The sequence below is a fragment of the Rhinolophus sinicus genome, linkage group LG02 (assembly GCF_036562045.2).
Source record: "Rhinolophus sinicus isolate RSC01 linkage group LG02, ASM3656204v1, whole genome shotgun sequence".
NCBI classification, from domain to species: Eukaryota; Metazoa; Chordata; class Mammalia; order Chiroptera; family Rhinolophidae; genus Rhinolophus; species Rhinolophus sinicus.
The window spans coordinates 32,316,433-32,337,863 of NC_133752.1; the positions used below are offsets into that span (position 1 = coordinate 32,316,433).

General features: G+C 34.8%; 1 protein-coding gene across 2 annotated transcripts in view; it reads right to left on the bottom strand.

The window, feature by feature from the left end:
- Positions 1-1,551: 1,551 nt before the first annotated feature.
- TET2 (tet methylcytosine dioxygenase 2) overlaps positions 1,552-21,431 on the bottom strand; it is a 106,437-nt gene continuing 86,557 nt past the window's right edge. The window contains exons 7-11 of one of the 2 annotated variants that reach the window (XM_019738917.2): positions 19,160-19,310; positions 17,117-17,206; positions 7,605-7,742; positions 5,562-5,916; positions 1,552-3,188 (exon numbers count right to left, since the gene is read on the bottom strand). In XM_019738917.2, the coding sequence (XP_019594476.2) occupies positions 1,687-3,188; positions 5,562-5,916; positions 7,605-7,742; positions 17,117-17,206; positions 19,160-19,310 (2,236 nt within the window). In that variant the 3' untranslated portion in view covers positions 1,552-1,686. Of the gene's footprint in view, positions 3,189-5,561; positions 5,917-7,604; positions 7,743-17,116; positions 17,207-19,159; positions 19,311-21,431 lie in introns of those variants that run through there. The other variant, XR_012493154.1, reaches the window with a different exon arrangement.

A 21,431-nucleotide genomic window follows, 5' to 3' on the forward strand; every position in this document is an offset into this window, starting at 1 on the left:
TATATATATATATGTATATATATACATATATATATTTTCCTTTTGTTTTTTACAGTACTAAAATACTAAAGCATTGCGTTAAAAAAGTTTTGTTTACAATTTAATTTACTTTCTATACATCTCTTTCACTTCTTCTTTATACAAATCAATGATTTAAAACCACCACAGCAAACCAGCTGCCTGTTTTCTTTTTAATTAACAGATTCACATGGAACTAACCCTGTTTGTTTATCTTATGGAGGCATCAGTCTGCTCAATCTTCCTGGTAAAGAGGACACTTAAGCTAAGAAATGACAATGTCACAATGTACAATTATCAACACAAAGGCAGACTGCCATTCAGCTCACTGAAGAGCACATAGATACATAAAATCGCTTCGCTTAAGTGAACAGCTTGGTTTAGTCTGTAGCATGCAGTTAATTATTACCTGCAGTTGATAGAAAATTCTTAAAACTCTACATATTTGAGCAATGAACTTGTCATACAATTTTGTATAAAACGTTTACAGTATAGCATGTGAGATGAGCACCAGAAAACATGTTTTGTATACTAATGTATTACCTTGAATCCAGCAAGCCCCCTTCTGGATTTAACTGGCTGTATTAAAAATGGACACATTGCTCATCAGCAGATGCATGGCTAAAAGCAAAAATATTTTAAAAGCTTTCCTTTCCTTAAAAAAATCAGCTTTGCATTCTAAAATGAAAGTAAACTTTGTTTTTAAACATCTCAGTACCTTAGCATTGTTCAAGTTGTCAAAGCTTAGGTAGGCAAAGTGCTTCTAAGACACCATTTAACATATTTATACATATACATGTATGTGCACATATACATATGTGTGTATGTATGTACATGTATGTTTTTTTGTCCCACAAGGACTTCACTGGATGAGCAAAATCCAGAGGCCTTTAAAATGTCCACATTTTAAAAACTAAGCTTGTGTAAGAATAAGTAATTAAGATAAAAACTTCAATGTAAAGGTACCCCTGTTATTCAACAGCATTGGAGTACACTGATAGCATCTCGATGGTAGAAAGGCATTAAATTTTCAACTGTTAAAGACACCATTTTCTTAGCACCATTTCTTAGAACATCCAAACAAATTCAGTGTTTTGCTTTCTATTCACTTATTCTTCCTGTAGCTATTTTGATAAATACAAGTTAACATTAAGATTACAGTAAAAACTGCATGTTAAAAAGCCATAATTCCAGTATTTCAGTACGTATGTTCAGCACCAGATGGTATTTTAAGAGTCCTGCCACTGTAATACTACAGTACTTGGTTGATTTGTGTTCCATGACTATGCAAACTTGGTATTATTAAAAGTGGTCACAGATGTGTAGAGTTGCCAGGGGAAGAAAACGTCACATTTACATATCATCTCGTCCAATAATAGAACCAGTGTTTAAAAATGTAAATTGTGGAACACTTTCTTCCCCACCTTCTTTTTGCACAGAATGCTTTGGTCTTTTGCCTAGATGCCATCTGTGATCACTTAGGAGTCAGTGGACATTAAGTGCTATGGTAAGGGGACCTCTTTTTCTGCTGGTGAGCTGAGGTTCCTCCTACCACATTTGTCATGAATACTGACTGTGTCCTTTCCCCACTGCCCATGTCATGAGAACTACACTATGGACAGGTTGGTTGTGGTCTTTTCAAATGAGGTAACCAACACGGGGGAGATATCATATGTATCTGTTGTAAGGCCCTGTGACCCGAGTGAAGGCATATGGAGATGTCGTTACTGTGGAGTCTGTGGTCACGGACATGGTCCTTTCAGCAAGGGACTTGATGAAGCGCAGGTAAGTGGGCTCGGAAGGTTCATGTGGCTCAGTGGGCTCCCGTTTCACTTTTTTGCCATGGGTTTTCTGAGGCACATAGTCCGGGCCATACTTTTCACACTCTTCTTCTTTCTCACGGGCTTTTTCAGCCATTTTAGCTTCCCAGAGCGCCAAGCCATGTTTTGGCTCATTCATGCTCTTGTGCTGGTAAAAGACAAGTGAGATCCTGGTGGGGTGATTCCTGTTGGGATTCTTTAAAGGGGTGGTGGCATGAAGCTCACGCTTTGCACACTCAATGAGAATTGACCCATGAGTTGGAGCTACGGCCACTCCCCCGATGTCAGGATCCAGAAAGCTCTGCTCGCTGTCTGACCAGACCTCATCATTGTCCTCGGCGGCAGATGGCTGCTTCTCCTGACTGCTAGCATCATGTAATTTGTGTAAGCCTTCTGGGACAGAAGCAGTTCTCTCATGGGTAAGACCTGGAAGCATCTTCGATAACCCATTAGCTGTGTGGGAAAGCATGTCATTCTCCTTGTTTTGGAGGCGCAGGGCATGGAGAGAGCTGTTGAACATGCCTGAAGCTGCAGTGTAGTTATGGATTATATGAGAAGATGGGTGATGTTCACCATTTTTACAGTCTATGTTTGGATTGCTCAAATTGGGTGGTAATCTCGAGGCAGCTCCCATGAAGTGACCATCCATCTCATGAGTGGAATACGGAGGAAATGTCCCTACATGGTGTACATTTGGCCTAACAGTACAACTGCTAAAGGCATCTCCCTGCATATTTTGGTTTCCATAACCTAAGTACTTAGAAGTAAAACTCGGGCTATTTCCAAACCTTGGCTGGTAAAGTGTATGGATGGGTGGTAGATTTAGCTTGGAGAGGGGGTCTTGGTTTGGATACCTATATAGCTCTATGGGCTGAGACTGGGGAGAATAGGAGCCTAGATACGGGGAGCAGTTGTCCATTGATATAGTTCCATTGCATTGATATGATGGATATTGGTTATTCTGATTTAAAAGCCTGGGGTAGGGGTTGATGGCATTAGAAGAATTCAAATATGAACCTGCAGTTTGGGATGAGGTGGAATAGAAGTTCACAGGGTTGGTGCCTCCGTAAATATCTGAAGTGTGTGAAGAGCTCGGATAAGGACTAACTGGATTAGGCCGTCTCGTATATGGATGGGTGGACCCAGAAGGAGAGAAAGAGTTGACAGCCTCTGACTGAGGGTTACTAGTCAAGGGATGATGTGGTGGTGGCTGCTGGGGTCGCTGCGGCTGTGGTGGCTGTGGTTGGGGTGGCTGCGGCTGTGGAGGTTGCTTCTGTAGTTGTTGGGGTTGTGATTGGGGCTGGGGCTGCTGGGACTGCTGCATGACTGGTCCTGAATGTCGCAGAAGTTCTGTGGACAGGATAAGAAAGAGCAGTGACAAGTATGCTTGATTATTATTTTATGAATGCTGGCGAGGATGCTTAAATGTATGTAAGAACCACCAACAGCATTATGCGATAATCAAACAAGGACAAGAGCAAAGTCAGGGTTCTGATCACTGTCTGGCATAATTTTTGTGTGTCTAAAGCATTAGAAATAAAATGGCAGACTTCATAACAGTACAATCTGGTAATTGAAGAAAGATGCAATAAACATCCAAAGGCCATTCCATTGAGAGCACCATGGTTTCTGGAGCTTCTGTGCTTCTGACCATGTCACACTCTCCACATGAAGTGCCTTCCTTCCTCCACCCATTTCCTTGCCCTTCCTTGGCAGAGTCATCCCCTCCTTGAGGAAACCACCTATGACCGCCTCTTCCAGGGCTTTTGCAGTACCCTCTGCAAACATAAGTCAGATAAAGCAGCAATCATAATATATCGTAATGATCTATTTTAGTCTCCTCTTTACCCTCCTGCAAAGTAGTTCCTGGTGGGAGGGCAACGTGCCTTATTTTACTTTACTTCTCCATTGCCTGCCATGCAATAAAATTGGTTAAATAATTAAAGGAGTATAAAATTTGTTATGGAAGAGTCAGCAATACTACGAGAAAAAAAAATGATAGCCATTTAAACACTCAAAGCATCTTATATAAGAACCCTGTTTCATTAGCACGTTTTCGAGAAATTTACACAGTTGTAGTTTCATTACTTTCAGTTTTGCAAGTGAAACTTTTAAAAGTCATACTTCTGGTTCATGACCTCACGTAAAAAAGTAATCTGAGATAAGAACAAGCGGAGCTGCAATGGCAGTGCTGACAATCGAAACAATTACTGCAGAAACCAGTTAGAGGCCAAGTTCTATTGGACTATGCTTTATAGCTAACAGGAAGCATATATCAGCGACTGAATAGGATTAACTTCTCTTAGTGTGAGTCAACCAATCAATAAATATTTATTAAGCATCTTTAGCATATTATTCTAAATTCGTTTCTTTAAAATTTGAAATGAATCAGCAGGAAAATTTGACTCTGTGAACCAAAGATAGTTGGTTCTAAGCAAACTGGTACACTAAATTTAAAAGATATACTTTTTCTTAATCTTTATTAAATTTATTGGGGTGACATTGGTAACTAAAATTATAAGGGTTTCAAGTTTACATTTATGTATCATCTATATATTGCATTGTATGTTCACCACCCAGAGTCAGTTCTCCTTCCATCACCATATATCTGACCCCCTTTACCTTCTTCTGCCACCCTTCTCCCCCCTTATCCTCTGGTAACCACTATACTGTTGTCTGTGTCTGATTTTTTGTTTGTCTTGTTTATTTATTGCTTTCAGTTTTTTTATTAGTTTCAGGTATATGAAACAATATAATAGTTAGACATTTACACCCTTCACAAAGTGATAACCCCCCTCTCCCAATCTACTACCCCTCTGACAGCTTATATAGCTGTTACTTTCAGTTTTCATAGGAGTGAAGTCATATGGTGCTCGACTTTTTCTGTCTGACTTATTTCGCTTAGCATGGTAAAAAGATACACATTTTTCTTTTGTTAATGACCAGGCCAATACCATCTCTGAAGTTAGGATATGGACATTACATTGCTATATGATTTTTCACAGTGTTAACCATAGACATAAAGCAAGGGGCTTTGGAAAGAAAACGTCAACTTAGTATTGATAAATAATGCTCTATTGCCACTACTATAGACGTGATTTATTTTGATGGGTAAAAGCTTTATAAGAACTACATGTGATCCACGTCCTAAACCTCAGTGTGGCTAAGGAAAGGTATCTTAAGTCTCCAGCCCCTCACCCCACTTAATCCTGTTTCTAAACTTATTTCAATAAATCATATGTTATCTAGGCTTAAAACTTTGGAGTCATCTTTAAATTTTTCTTCACTTTCATGCCAATGTTTTGTCACCAGTGTACTGATATTCATTTTGGAAGAATTCCCTTCATCATTTTTGCTATATCTTCATTGTTACCACCAAAATTCAAGCTCTTATTACCTCACTCTTGGTTTATTGCATCTGTCTCCAAACTATAAGCTCCTCTAATGTGGTGTAGCTGCCACTGCTAGAACACTAATTTCGCCATATCACTCACCTTTCATGAAGCTGTCATTTATTACAGAATAAAATCCCAACTTTCTCATCAAGCTGGGGTTGATGGTGCAATATCTCAGTACCATCTTCAAGAGCAAAGCTGGGCCCTTGCTACTTTAGAGAAGATTCTAAGACCATAATTAATTGTAACCTTCCAAAATTAACAATGCTCATTTGTAACCTAAGCATCATATAACACATATGTCTACAATGCATCACATTAAATTTACCTGCCAACTGTTTAGCTTGGGTTGCATTTTCAGTCTGTTTTGTACGAGATGAAGCTGACTTTTCCTTTTCATTCTTATTTGCGCTGTTCTCCAAAGAGGAAAGCTTTTCAGCTGCAGCTTTCTTGGCTTCTAGTTTCCTCTGTCGGCATGTCTTGACTGGCTCTGCTAACATCCTGACTTTCCGCCGAAAAGAAGTCAGTACCTGAATGGCACCATTTCGTGTTTTCTCCTCCTGAGCTTCTACACTCCCAAACTCATCCACATCAGAGACTTTGTAGAGAGGCAGAACATGGAGCTGCTCGTCCTCAGGTTTGCCTCCAATTTCTCGATTGTCTTCTCTAGTGAGGGTGCATACCTGGTGAGGAAATAAGACAGTATAGCCTCAGTTTCAGTCCAAAAGAAAAGTGTGTGTGTGTGTGTGTGTATCAGAGTTGCCTATGGTGACTCTGTTCTTCACCTACTTTCTGACTCTAAGGGAAAAAGCAACACTCCTACCAAAATGAAGCAATCTTTGAATTTTCACTCTTGAAGAGTAGATGTGATAGATGTGAAGGCTCTTCAGAAAGAGGCTAAAACTTCGTTTCTACCAAGTGACTCCCTCTGTTTTGGGTAATATCACATTTGCCTCATCTCATACTATTGTACATGAAGAAATTTCAAGTCCTTCCTCACATCTGACTCCTAAATCTCCTTCACTGTGTTTCAGAAATTTCCACAAGTTATCAAAGTGAAATCTAAATAATGTAAAATTGAAGATTTGAGTGATATATTGATCATATAACTTAACAGTGTTTCTATCTTCCTTCTCTCTCCCCTGTATTGTTAAATCTAACTTACTGTTTCTCTTCTATCTCATTTCTTTTCTGAGCTATCACTACATACAAGGGGGTACTCTGAAAAGGAAAAAAGCTACTTCTGTTGCTTTGATAATTTAATGGTACTTTTTACCTTTTATTTGCCACAATCATGTTGATTTTGATGAAATGTTATTTGTTGGTTTTAAAACACTAGCTTTTTGTATTTAGTGTTTTTGATTAGTGGAGAAAATGTGACCATGGTTATTTAAAACCCAAGATAATATAAAATCATTGGAAGATACTCTTGAAAGGAATGTGGTCATGATTATAACAGACTTACCTTTATAAATAAGTTTAACACAAGATGGTATTAAAAATGTTCACTTCCTACACATAAAAGTCTTCCAAATCCATGTCTCCTGAGTACTGGTCACCTTTTCCCATGAATATTTATCCCTATTCAATTTTTATCTAGGGCTTCTTTCCATTTCACCTCACAGAACCTGTGACCCATCAGAGGCAAATTGCCCTTCATTCAAAACACCTTCCTCATCCTCTGCTCACTCTCCATCACCTTGCTGGAATGAAACATGCTTATTTTCAGGACCGACTATAGCTTCACCTTTTTCTTGTACTTCCCAGAATCTAGCAGAGCCTCCTAATAATGAGCAGGTGCTCAATACATAATTAGTAATGATTTTAGGTATTGCGGGTGATAAGTCTTGTATTTGTTCTCTTGGATTAGAAATCAGCAAACTGTGGCCAATCTGCCCCACAGCCTGTTTTGTATGACCAGTGAACTAAGAATGTTTTTTGCATTTTTACAGGATTTTAAAATTAAAATAAAGCCCAAAAAATCTTGGTCTTAGAGAGGATTTTATGAATTTAACCTCAAAGTTAAGGGAAGTAAAAGCTAAAACAAATAGACTAAAAAGCTTCTGCACAGCAAAAGAAACCATCAACAAAACAAAGAGGCAACCAACCGAATAGAAGATATTTGCAAATAATGCCTCCAATAAGGGGCCAATATCCAAAATATATAAAGAACTCATAAAACTCAACAACAACAACAACAAAAAAAACCCCAAACAATACAATTAAAAAACAGGGTAATATCCAAAAATATATATAAAGAACTCATAAACTCAACTACAAAACAACCAAACAATCCAATTAAAAAATGTGAACTTCCAGCCCTCCAGTCTTTGGCAGGCCATGCTGCTAGTCTGTCCTCAGCCCCACTTACCATTGTGCTGCCATTCTGCATGTTGTGCAAGTCTCTATGTGCATGAGCACAGAAGTCCAAACATGCAGTGACCCCTGAGAACGGACGGCCTTCCTTCAGACCCAGACGGCACTCTGGTGCTCTGTGTTCATATTCAATCTGGAAAAACAAAGTGTGTGTGTGTGTGTGAGTGGGGAGGTACATAGGCATTTCAAATTCTTAGGCATACATTTGACAAAAAAAAAAAAAATCCAAGACTGATGCACTGAACAGGTAAAAAAGACACCTTAGTATTTAGACTAAAAGAACTTTTAGAAATGTTGTATATTTTATATGCAAAAACACAATGGAATGACACAAAATAGAGCAAATACCTTGACATGGTAAAGCTTTTATTTTACAGTGTAAGGGCATAACTGACATACATTAAGCAGAATATATTTGAGAATATACTTTTGAATTTCGACATCTATACATGAAAACATTGCCATAATTAAAATAAACTACATATCCCTCACATCCAAAAGTTTCCTCATGACCCTTTGTAATTTATGCCTCCCCTTGGTTTTCAGGTAACTACTGATCTGCTTTCTGCCACTACTGATTAGTTGCAGTTTTTAGAATTTTATATAAATGGATCCATTTTGAGTTAATTTTTAGTTATAGTGTGAGGTTAAGAGTCAAGCTTAATTTTTTTTCCATATGCCTCTCCAACTGTTCAAATACCAATGGGTAAAAAGATTATCCTTTCCCCCATTGAATTGCTTTTGCTGAAAATTAATTGACCATACACGTTGGATCTATTTCTCCATGCTCTATTCTGATTTTTGGTATATAATCGTATGTTTGTGTGTGTGCCTGTGTGTGTGTGTGTGTGTGTGTGTGTGTGTGTACCAATACTAACTGTCTTGATTACTCATAAATGTAGATTTTTAGTAAATCTTGAAATCAGGAAGTATAAGTCTTCAAATTATGCCCTTATTTTAAAAAATTATTTGGCCACTCTAGATCCTTTGCATTTCTCTCTATAGATTTTAGAATCACCTTGTCAGTTTCTTCAAAACACCTGGTGAGATTTCGATAGGTCATGTATTAAATTCATTGATTAATTTGGGGACAATTGGCATCTTAATATTGTCTTTGTGATCCATGAACATGATCTATAATTTCTCTCAGCAATGTTTTGTAGTTTTTAATGTACAGTTCTTACATTTTTGTGAAATGTATGCCTAAGAACTTCATATTTTTTATGATATTTTAATTGCTATTGGTTTCCATTTCGGTTTTAATTGTTCATTGCTAGTATTAGAAATATAATTGCTTTTTGTGTTTTGCAACTTTGCTAAACCATTTATTAATTCTAGGAGGTTTTTTTGTAGATTCTTTGGGAATTTCTATGTTGACAAGTATGTTGTCTGCAAATAAGCACAGTTTTATTTCTTCTCAACCAATCTGTATTCTCTTTATTTCTTTTCCTGGACTATTGCACTGTCTAAAATTTTCAGTTAGATGTTCAATAGAAGTGGTAAGAAATGAAGTCCTTACCTTGTTTCTAATCTGAGTGGTAAAGTGTTCAGTCTTTCACCATTAAATATGATGTTAGCTTTAGGTTTTTTATCTGTGCCTTTTATCAGGCTGAGAAAGTTTCCTTCTGTGGATGTTGAATTTTGTCAAATGTTTTTTCTAGATCTATTGAGATAATATTTTCCCTGTTATGTCAGCTAATATGGTGAATTATATTAATTAATTTTTGAAAGTTAAATGAACCAAGTATTCCTGAAATGAACTCCATTTGGTAGTGATATATCATCAAACATTTTCAAACATTGTCAAATCTAATTTGCTAATTTTTTTTAAATTAAAGTTTATTGGGGTGACACTTGCTAAATTTGTTAAGAACTTTCATATCAATATTTATGAAGAACGTTGGACTGTAGTTTTCTTTCTTTTTAATGCCTTTGTCCGGTTCTAGTATCAGAATGTTTCTAGCCTCATAAAATGGGATGTGTTTATTCCTTTCCTATTTTCTAGAAGGCTTTCCACTGAATTGTTATTATTTCTTCCTTAATTAATGGGTCAAATTTGGAAGGGAAATTATCTGGGCTTGGAGTTTACTTTTCATGAAAGTTTTAACTACAAATTCAATTTCTTAATAGACAAAGGATTATTCATGGTATTTGATTTTTTCTTACTAAGCTTTGGTAATTGTTTTTAAGGGACTTTGCTCATTTCAGTTAAATTGTTGAATTTATTGGCATAAAGTTTTAATAACATGTCTTTATTATGCTTTTTAATGTCTGTAGGATCTGTAGTGATGTCTCATCTCTAATTCTTGATATTGGCAATTTGTACATCTTTTTTTTTTTTAATTGAATTGACTCCAACTTTTGGTTTTACTTATTTATTCTCTTCTTCTCTGTATTCTAGTTCATTGAGTGCTGTTCTTTTCTTTAGGTTTTTTTTTTCCTTCCTGTTAACTTTTAGGGCTAAAACTGCTCTCCTTTTCTTAGGGTAGAAGCATAGAGCATTGATTTGAGACTTTATATTTTCTAATATAAGTGTTAAATGCTATAACTGTTTCTCTTAGCAAGGCTTTATTGCTGCATCCCACAAATTTCAATGTCATGTCTTAATATTCATTCAGTTTGAAATACTTTCTAGTTTCTCTAGTAATTTATTCTTTGCTCCATAGATCATTTAGAAATATATTGCTCAGTTTATAGATAATTAGGGATTTTGTAGGTATCTTTTTGGTAAAGATTTTTAATTTATTTGAATTTAATTTAGTGGCTGCTTGATTTAAGGTTTACAGTGCACTCTTAAACTTATCACAATCTACATTCAAGTAATATTATACCACTCCATATACAAGAACCTTACAACAGTATATAGTAGTCTCCCTTATCCACAGTTTCACTTTCTGCAGTTTCAGTTACCCACAGTTGACCATGGTCCAAAAATATTAATTGAAAAATTCCAGAAATAAACAATTCATAAGTTTAAATTGCACACCATTCTGAATAGTGTGATGAAATCTCACACCAGTCTTCTCAGTCTCACTCGGGACGTAAATCATCCCTTTGTCCAGCATCTCCAGCTGTATGTGCTACCCTATTTGCCCATCAGTCTATTAATAGTTGTCTTCCTCTCAGATCAACTGTCATAGTATCCAGTGTTTGTATTAAAGTAATACTTATTTTACTTAATAAACAACCCCCAAACACAAGACTAGTGATGTTGGTAATTTGGATATGCCAAAGAAGATGTGTAAAGTGCTCTCTTTGAGTGAAAAGGTGAGTATAGAGCAGTAAGATATTTTGAGAGAAAAAGAGAGACCACATTCACATAACTTTTATTATAGTATATATTTATAATTGTTCTATTTTATTAGCTATTCTTAATTTTTTACAGTGCGTAATTTATAAATTAAATTTTATCATAGGTATGTACGTATAGGAAAAACACAGTATATATAGGGTTTTGTACTATCCACTGTTCCGGGTACCCTACGAGAGTATTAGACTGAATCTCCCATAAATAAGGGTGGGGGGAAACTATTGTACTTCCAAATCCAAAGCCTCTGTGCTACTTCTACATGTTATAAACATCAAAATACCTTGATAATATATTTTTAATTAGCAAATTATCTTTTGAAGAAAATTTGAAAATAAAGAAAAAATCTTTTTACTCACATGTTTACTATTTATATTTTTTATTTCTTGTTGTCAATCCAGATTTATATCTGATATAATTTCCTTTCTACCAGAGGGCTTTCTTTAACATTTTTCAAGTGTTAGTCTTCTGGTGGTAAATTATTATTTCAGCTTTTTTTTTTTTTTTTTTTTTCAGTGTGCCCATATCTTTATTTAAATTTTTTTTTGACAGTTTCACTTCATTATTAGTTTCAGGTATACAAAACAAGATAATGATTAGATAATTTACACACCTCACAATCACAAAGTGATAACCCAAGAAGTCTACTACCCATCTGATACCATACATAGCTATTAAAATCCCATACTCCCTATGCTGTACTTTACATCCCACAATTATATCTATATCTCTCTCTCTATATATAGATATCTATATATCTATCTATATATCTATATATATAGAGAGATATAGATATATATGATTATATGATTATATGGTTATAGTTATAGCTGACATTAAATATTTTATATTAGTTTCAAGTGTGCAGTGCAGTGGTTAGACATTTATATAATTTATGAAGTGATCCCCAATTATTTTGGTTTTTGTCTGAAAAAACAATCTTCATTTTTCCTTTACTTTTGAGAGTTGTTTTTACTGGTTTTCTAGGTTGATAGTTTTATTTTCTTTCAGTACTTTAAAGATATTTCTCCTTTATCTTCTTTCTTGCATTTTTGTGTCATGGAGTCTCATTGTGTTTATAATTTTCCTCATTATATGTAATTTGTTTTTTTCTCCGTTTTTCACATTTTTCTCTTTATTATTGACCTCAAGCAAATTGATTTTAATGGATCTTTTATGTAGTTTTCTTCATGCTTCTCTCTTCCATCTCCCTCTACCCAAAATTAGGGTCTTGCTGTGCTTCTGGGATCAATGGGCTTATAGTTTAAAACAAATTTGAAAAACAATTAGCTGTTATTTCTTTAAATATCTTTCTGTCCCCTACCTCCTTCTGGGAGTCTAATTACACATATATTAGTGCAATAATTAGTGTAATCAATTATAGGTCATTAATCTATTCATTTTTTACCAGTTTTGTCTTTCCTCTTTATTTCACATTAGAACATTTGTACTGCTATGTATTCCATTTTACTAAATGCTGCTGACTCCATTTAGTGAATTTTTTTATCCAGACATCATATATTTTTCATCTCTAGAAGTTTAATGTGGGTCTTTTTGATATCTTCTTAGGTTTCTTTATCATGCTCATGCTTTCCTCTGTTGTCTAAAGCAAATGGAATATATGTATGATAGCTATTTTAATGTCCTTATCTACATATGCTTATTTATGTCATTTCCGGAATTATTTCTATTGATTGCTTCCCCATCCTCCTCGTTATGGCCTGTATTTTCTTGTTTCTTTGTATCTTTGGTAATATATGATGGGATGTTAGATATTAAAATTTTTACCTTGTTTTGTGGTTTTAAGTCTTTGTTTTGGGATGTTGTTAAGTCACTTGGAATCAGTTTGCTCCTTTCCAGTCTTGATTTTAAACATCTTTAGATGGGACCAAAATAGCCTAATCTACTTCTTCTATGAAGGCCATAAAATTCTGAATATATTATTTGCTGTCTTGTATGGTAGGAGGTCTTTTCTTTCTGAATGGTATTAACAAAAACTATTCCAGGTCCTATATATGAAACCAAGAGAATGTTCTGCCTGCTCCTTTTGATGGTTCTTTCCACAGCCTTGGTAATATCTTCCTATGCATGCACTGTTCAGTAAGTACTCAGCTGAAGATTCAAGCAGAATCCTCTACAGATCTCTTGAGCTCTTTTCAATGATGCTCTCTCCTCCTTGGTACTCTGATTAGTGAATTCTATGACCTTGCTTCCCCAAATTCTGAACTTTGTCTCCTTAATGCAGAGACAACCCTGGGGTCTGTTTAGGTTTCTCCTCCCTGCCCTGGAGCCTAATGTGCTCTTCAGGAAATAAGCTGGGGTAATCATAGGTTCACCTTTTTACTTCCTTTTTCTCCCGCTGCTTCTTGCTCTATGTATAAAAATAATTGTTGCATATATTTGGCGTCTTTTTTTTTAATGTGTAAATCCAGTTCATGTTAATTCATCATAGCTAGAAGCTGAACTCACAATATGATGTTTTTGATGGCTTGAATATTATTTACCAGTGGGGTCACATAGCATATTTGTATACTGAAACTTGTAAGACTCTGGCCAAAGGAAAGTGAAGGTGTGTGGCTTGTGACTGTTTAGTATAGGCTGTGGCATAGTTAGCATCATTCTGTTCCTTGAATAAAAATATATGGAAAATCTAGTTGGTGATTAGTCAGACTTACGCCACATCATAAGGAATACCATGCTCTTTATTTCTCAGATATGAATGTGAAATGAATTACTAAAAATCTACCTCCATGTCTGGAAGACAATCCAAGTGCATGGCTTTCAGATGATGTAAAGCTGTGCTGTTCAATAGGGTATCCACTAGCCACATGTGTCTATTTAAATGTAAATTAATTAAAATTCATTAACTCAGTTGCACTAGCCACATATCAAGTGTTCAATAACCACATGTGGCTAGCAGCTACTGTACTAAAGAGTGTAGACAGAGAATATTTCCATTGTCATAGAGAGTTCCTTTGGATAGCACTGGTCTATAATATCATCTCTACAGTCTATGGCCGTACCACTCTGAATGCACTCCATCTTGTCTGATCTTGGAAGCTAAGCAGGGTCAGGCCTGGTTAGTACTTGGACGGGAGTTAAAATGTCATTTCTACATAATATGATGAAAGCATATGATTCTGAGATCTGAACCTGCTAATTCAGGCCTAAAGTGTAATGGTAAGACAACCATAGAAAAGACAGAATAAATATAAATCTACTGGGTAGATATAAAAAAAAGAATATTTATTTGAGAAAACCTATGTTCTAGTTCTGTGGAGTTGACAGAAGAAATGCTCTGAAGACCCAGTGAAGCTTAACTTTAGCAATAAGACTTTAACTAAGAAATCAAGGAAACACATTCAGATCTGAGAAATAAAGAGCATATATTCAGTTGGAGGAGGCAAAAATCAAATGGCAGTTTTCCACAGCATCCATAACCTCAAAAGTTCTTCCCATATACTAGGTGGAAAGATGACATGGCTATTTTCTTGATCTCTAGACCATATATTAAGACATACAGGTGAACATTATCGATAGTATCTGCCATGCAATAAAAAACACCTTATCCATTCACAGCCTTTAATTGATTTAATTTACATAGATATTACATCTATTTTTTTATGCATGAATGTATGTAGTATTTAAATTTTATTTTACTGTGATAAGAACACTTAACATGAGATCCACCCTTTTAACAAAATTTTGAATGTATTGTTGACTATAGGTATAAATGTTCAGATCTCTAGAGCTTATTCACCTTGTTTAACTGAAACTTTAGGCCCACTGATTAGAACATCTACTCATTTATGCATATATAAATATTGAAGCACATCTCAGGTTATGCCTCATCATCTTATTATAACTTAAAAATTTTGACTACCTTCATATTTTGGGTGCTCCAATTTGAGGAAATGCATAAAATATGCAAAAGAAAATGTGATAGGGTAGAATATAAATTCTTAGAAAATCAGGTGTGTATGAGACAGTCTATAATGACAATCAAAAAAAGTAAAAAGAATATTAATTCTTTGCTACTCTCTCCCCTTCCCCAGTTAAAACCATTTGATTACTAGTACCTATAAAACAATTCATTCAACAAAAAATGGCCAAACTTGGAATCTAGCAACATAGACACCATTTTTATAGCTTGGTTTTTATTGTGTCCTCACCCAGAATTATTTCTCAATAGTTCCAAAACCTCACTTATTTTCTGTGGTACTGACTAAAATAGGTAAGTTTGTAAAATAATAGTTTTAATCCCACTATTATTAACAGCGTTTAAAATAGTTCTCCTAGACAGTCACATACATTTCTAAAAACCTAAGTTGTGAAACAAAACAACTTATAAACAGGCCATCATTATTGAATTTACTTCCATTAAAAAAAAAAAAAAGAGTTGAGGTTTAGGAAAGTGTTAAAGTCCACAATGGAAACAAGAGTAGCTAAATCATTAATTAGGATCCATCCCATCTGGCCCTGCTATGTAAACTAATCTAATCCCATTAGTCTTCAATGCTAAGTAAATGTGTGCCAATGTACTACCCTTCATACTTCCCCATACCCCTTTCTGCTATTTACTCTGCTCCATACTTTCTCGTCACCTCCAGTTTTTCTCCATCTGTCTCCCTCTTTCCCTTAAATCTTTAACCTCTCCTGCTCCATTGCTCCTACCCCTAGCACTTCACTGGTTTCTCTTCCTCGACTCACCCCTGAAATGTTGCTGTGTTCCAGAATCTCATCAGTATTATTAGTCCCTTCTCTTTGTCATCTCCACTCTGAAAAATGGCATTCACTCCTATGTATTTAATTTCAACTACTTCTGCATTTTTGATAACTCCCAAATCTACAGTGGATTGTTCTCTTGATTTTCCATCTAAATATCCTATGTAAAATCTATCACGTCCAAAATGAAATTTATCATTTTCCGCCTCTCTACCCCAAACATGTTTCCTCACTGACTCTTGATACTAGTTAATAGAACCACCTGTCCAGACCAGAAATTTGGTGGATCCTCAAATTCTATTGTGTTCATCCTCAAATCCAACCGGTCACTAAGTTCTATAAGTTCCACCTCAAATATTTCACATACTTCCTTTTCTCTATCACTACTGCCAGCTCTTCAAATTATAGAAGCTACTGCAACCATTGGGCATAGATGGTAAGGTTCTAAATTAATCTTACACTAATCTAAGTTGTATTGCATTTATTTGGCTAGTTGAGTGGCCTTTTAAAAAAAATTACATCACTTCATCCTCCCCCACCCTCAACACACACTTAACACACCCTAATGGTAGCTTTCTTACCTACAGGATAAAGTTCAAAGATCTTTATGGGAACTACAAGGACATTCTGACCTTACATCTGTACTCTACTTTCAGGGAGAAACTTTTTGTTTTTTCAGAAATGTGTGCACACCTTTATCCCAGCTGTTTTCATATTATTCTGTAATTGGTATTTTACTTGTCTGTGTCTCCTATAAAGAAGAAATTCCTTAAAGTCAGAAAGCCTACATTGCTCATCTTCATGTCCACAGTGGCTAAACACAGTGCCTGGTTTATAACAGATTTTCATTTTAATGCTTTTGTGATAGATATTATTGAAACAGGAAAGACTTTATAGTCTTTTGCCTCCTTAATGAGCATTTCTGAACAAATCACATAGCTTTCTAAATAGGTACAGTCCAGAACACACTCATAAAGTAGGAAAAAATGTTTTTGCTTGGTTCATGGAGCCAAGGCCAAAAGGAAAAAAAAAAGGAAAGATCTAGCAAAACATGGCATACCTGGACACATGTGTGTACATTTACAAAGTAGTACACCCATAGCTTCATATATGTAGACTTTCTATGAAAACAGTTATGAGGTAGTTAGAACCTGTAGCTTGGGCCACATAATTTTAATTAATCACCAGTGTCTGATTACAGAGACAAAATTATTCGTATGAGAGCAAGATTAGTAGATATTGTGAGCCTTAAAAGCTCACAATATTTACGTATTACAAGACCAAAACTATGCTCCTTCTATGGTGTAATTTTTGTATACCAGAAACACAAGACGGCAATGGCTTCAACAATTAAAAAGAGGAAAAGTTAGAAAAATAAAGGAAAATATTTGCTTCAAAAATATTTGTGGAAGTAGGTAGGTAGGTCATCAATGAGTAAGTAAATAATTCCACTGTCAATAATTACTTAAACTTACCTGATTATTATATGCATCAGGTGCGAGTTTCTTGTATGTTGGTGCCATAAGAGTAGACAAGTTTTGTAAATGAGACTCCAGTTTCTCTTCCTGTATAAAATGAATAATTCTACATATTAAATTCTAAATCCATTCTCTCTTTATATGAGAGAGTCTATCAGATTCCGTCCCCCCACCCCCCTCATATCTTGGATCCAAATAACTCTATACTGTCTTATCAAACTAAACTAAAACGTCTTAACATGACTATTTCTATATATAGGCCATACATTACCAGTTTTTGTGTTATTAAATATCTAGCACTTTGGCATTTTCATAAGATTAATCAACTTTCTACTTTACATGTAGATATTTGGTATTTTATAAATATAAGCCGAAGTGGTAGGAGGGTTGGGAGAATGAGGACATATGGTCTTAAAGAGGTCACACGCTCTACTCCCTCTCCCATTATTACACGCATCAGGTGCAACAGCTGCCCAAGATGAGCTACTGAAAGGATTTGTTTGGTTTAATTTGTCTATTTCTAATCTTTATACTTTTAAATATCTATTAAAATAGCATTTCAAAATGTGAAATGTTCTCTCCATATAACAACTAACAATTACTAGATTCAAATATGGATCAAGTTTTCAGAACCAGAATGTGGTATATATGAAGAACTTCGCAAAGTTTACTTGAAAGGAGAAATGTTCCCTTACTCCCCTCCCCCCCCCCAACAAAGAACAGATTTTTCAAAGTAATCTACTTTTTAAAATTGTAGATAATAACATTCAGTTGTTCTATTCATACTTAGAAGCTCTCATTTCACATTGATATTTCTTTAAAAATCTTGGGAGACGTAACCACTTGGCAGAGATGTACTTGTTCACATTTTAGGAGAGGAGGCTTCTGAGCAGAGCTCTCCTACCTTACTGAGGGAGGATGTTACTAGCCATTCCTCGGATTTGGTTTACATGAAATCTGGCTATAGTGACAAACATTTATGAAATAGTGGTAAAAAGTCTCCAGTATGGAAAATTAAAGTGGCTGACAGCATGCAAAATTGCTACTCTTTATTAAGCTTATTAACATTCATGTGTTTTTCTTATGAAAAGGCATCTAGCATATTTAAGTAATAGAGTTTATTAAAAATATGATCCTTTGAAAAAAATTTTATATCATGATTTCAAGAGTTTTTGCCCTTGATTAAACTTCTACTTATTATAGTCACAAATAATAGTTTACAAATTTTTCATTTAGAAGGACATATCAATATCATAATATCCATAGTATGACTATATTTCAATTGCACTTAAAATTTGAAAGATAATTATAAGGTTCACAGAGTCACTAAAAATGTGGTTTCATCTAAATGCCAAATATACTGAGGTTTTCTGATTATTCAGGTTAGCATACTCTAAAATACATGCCACCCCAAACTTGTTAAACTTGATACCAACCAGTGAGTTATATTTTGAGAAATATATATTCTTGGCAAACAGACAAAAAACAGTGACTTCAGTGAGAAATTAATGTTCATTTACTTTAATTATGCATTTAAGATCTAAATATGTTTTAGTTACTGGAATGCGTTCATTATAGTAACTTAAACTATCCAATCTCATGGTGTGAAAATGTGACTAGAAATGTTCTTTTCTGAAGTGTCAGTCATGAACATGACTTCTATTATTCAGGTTCAAAGGATGAAAGTTTTAACACCGAAGTATTAACATTTAGTTTTAATACTGAAATAACAGCTGTTTAAAACTCTGCAATTAACATAAAAGATAAGGAATAAATATAAAAGGCCATAGGTAAGAAGAGTTTATGTTGCTCAGATTTGACCTATTACTTTGGCATAGTATGGTTATTATGCTAACTTAATAAATTATTATAACGTACCTACAGTTTAGCAAAGATTTTGTTGATTCATCTCCAATATGAAATTCTTTGTTAATGAGTGTTTAATGGGGCATGTCATATTTTTCATCTGAGCTCATCAATTCTCATCATATGATCTCATCAATGAAAATAAAAAGATTATACATCAGGAAGTAAACAAACCTCTTTTGGGTCATCCCCAAGCAGCTTAAATTTTCTTGGTATCTTGCTTCTGGCAAACTTACATCCATTGTAATACATGCTCCACGAACAACCAAAAGAAAAGGAGGCACCACAGGTGTCTGGGTCCAGCCCTTGACAGGCACAGGTTCTCCTAAGAAATCAAAGAACCAAGTTTATAGCTATGAATAGCATTACCTAGGACACCAATCTCATATTCTGGGTGTCTACATGTAAAAAAACGAGTGCAAATTAGTTTTCAATGACGTCTAATCGAACCCTATATTAAGCTGTGCCATAATCACTATCAGAAAATAACTATTTCAATTGACTTTAAAACACAATTTAAGCAACTTTTTTGTAATATAATGCATAGAAAAGTACACATAATTTTACAGCTTGCAAATACTCACAAATGAAATACCTGAGTAGCATCCAAACAAAGAAACAAAACATATACTTGCACCCCAGAATCTCCTCTTAACGTCTTCCTTCCAGGCATTGTCCCCTTAACAGTAACTATCAGAAGAGATTAGTTTTGCCTATTTTGTTACACACACACACACACACACACACACACACACACACACACGAGCTTTGTCTATTTTATACTATATATAGGATACTATATACCTACTGATAATATAGTGTGTATGTGTATGTATACATATATATGTATACATACAGTTTTGCCTATTAGTATAAAAGTACTAAAATACTAGTATTAAATATATAGTATAAAAATAGGCAAAACTGTGTATGTACATACACATACAAGCACACATATGTATATGGAATTATATAGTATAAGCTTAATTGTGTCTTGCTTCTTTTGTTCAACATTACGTTTGAGATATCCATCCATATTGTTGCATGTGTTGTACTTTATTCAGTAAGTACAATTTTCCATCATGTAAACATGCCACAAATTAACCATTCTACTATTGATGGGGATCTGAGTGCTTTCTAGTTTTTAGCTAAAATATAGTATTGAAGCTTTACAGGCCAAGTCAAATATATCCTAAGAGCAATAGCAGACAAGCCAAAAAGCAAAACAAAACATGATAAAACAACATACTAGAAGAACTATATTCAGCACGTATTTTTTTCAGCTTTTTTGAGGTATAATTAATAAATAAAGTTGTAAGATATTTAAAGTGTACAAAGTAATGGTTTGATATATATATATATATATATATATATATATATATATATATATATATATATATGCATCATGAAAGGATTCCTCCATCGAGTTAACACATACATCATTTCATATATTTAACATTCTGTGTGTATGGAAAGAACATTTAAGATTTACTCTCAGGAAATTTCAAACATATCATACAGTTTATCAATGATACTCACCATGTTATACATTAGATCCTTAGAACTTATTCATTTTATAACTGAAAGATTGTATCCTTTTATCAACCTCTCCCTATTTCCCCTGCTCCTCAGCCTCTTGGAACCAGTTTTCTACTCTTTGTTTCTATGAGTTCAACATTTGTTTTGGTTTTGATGCCACATATAAATGACACTATGCAGTATTTGTTTTTCTCTGTCTAGCTTATTTCAGTTAGCATAAGCCCTCCAGGTTGCCCATGTTGTCACAAACATCAGGATTCCTTTTTTAAGGCTGAATAATATTTGCGTGTACATGGTGTGTGTGTGCACACTCACATGCACGTACACAAATACATCTTTTTTACCCGTTATCGGCTGATGGACACTTAGGTTGTATCCACACTTCGGTTTTTCTGAATAATGCTGCAATGAACAGTGGAGTGCAGGTATCTCATTAAGATAATGATTTTATTTCCTTCGGACATATACCCAGAAGTGGATTGCTGAATTATATGGTAGTTCTATTTTTAGTTTTTAGAGGAATCTCCATACTGTTTTCTTCTATAGTGCCTATACCAGTTTACGTTTACATTCAACAGTATATGAGTTTCCCTTTTCTCCACATTCTTGCCAGCATTTGTTATCTGTTATTTTCTTTGGTAATAGATATCTTAACAAGTATGAAGTGATATTTCATTGTGGTTTTGGTTTACATTTCCCTGATGATTAGTGATGAGGTGCACCTTTCATGTACCTATTGGCCATTTGTATGCCTTGTATACAAAAATGTCTATTCAAGTCCTTTGACCAAATTGTTTTTTGTTTTTTTGCCATTGAGTTCTATGAGATCCTTATACATTTTGGATATTAACCTCTTATTGGAAATGTGGTTAGCAAACATTTTCTCCCATTCCATAGGTTGCCTTTT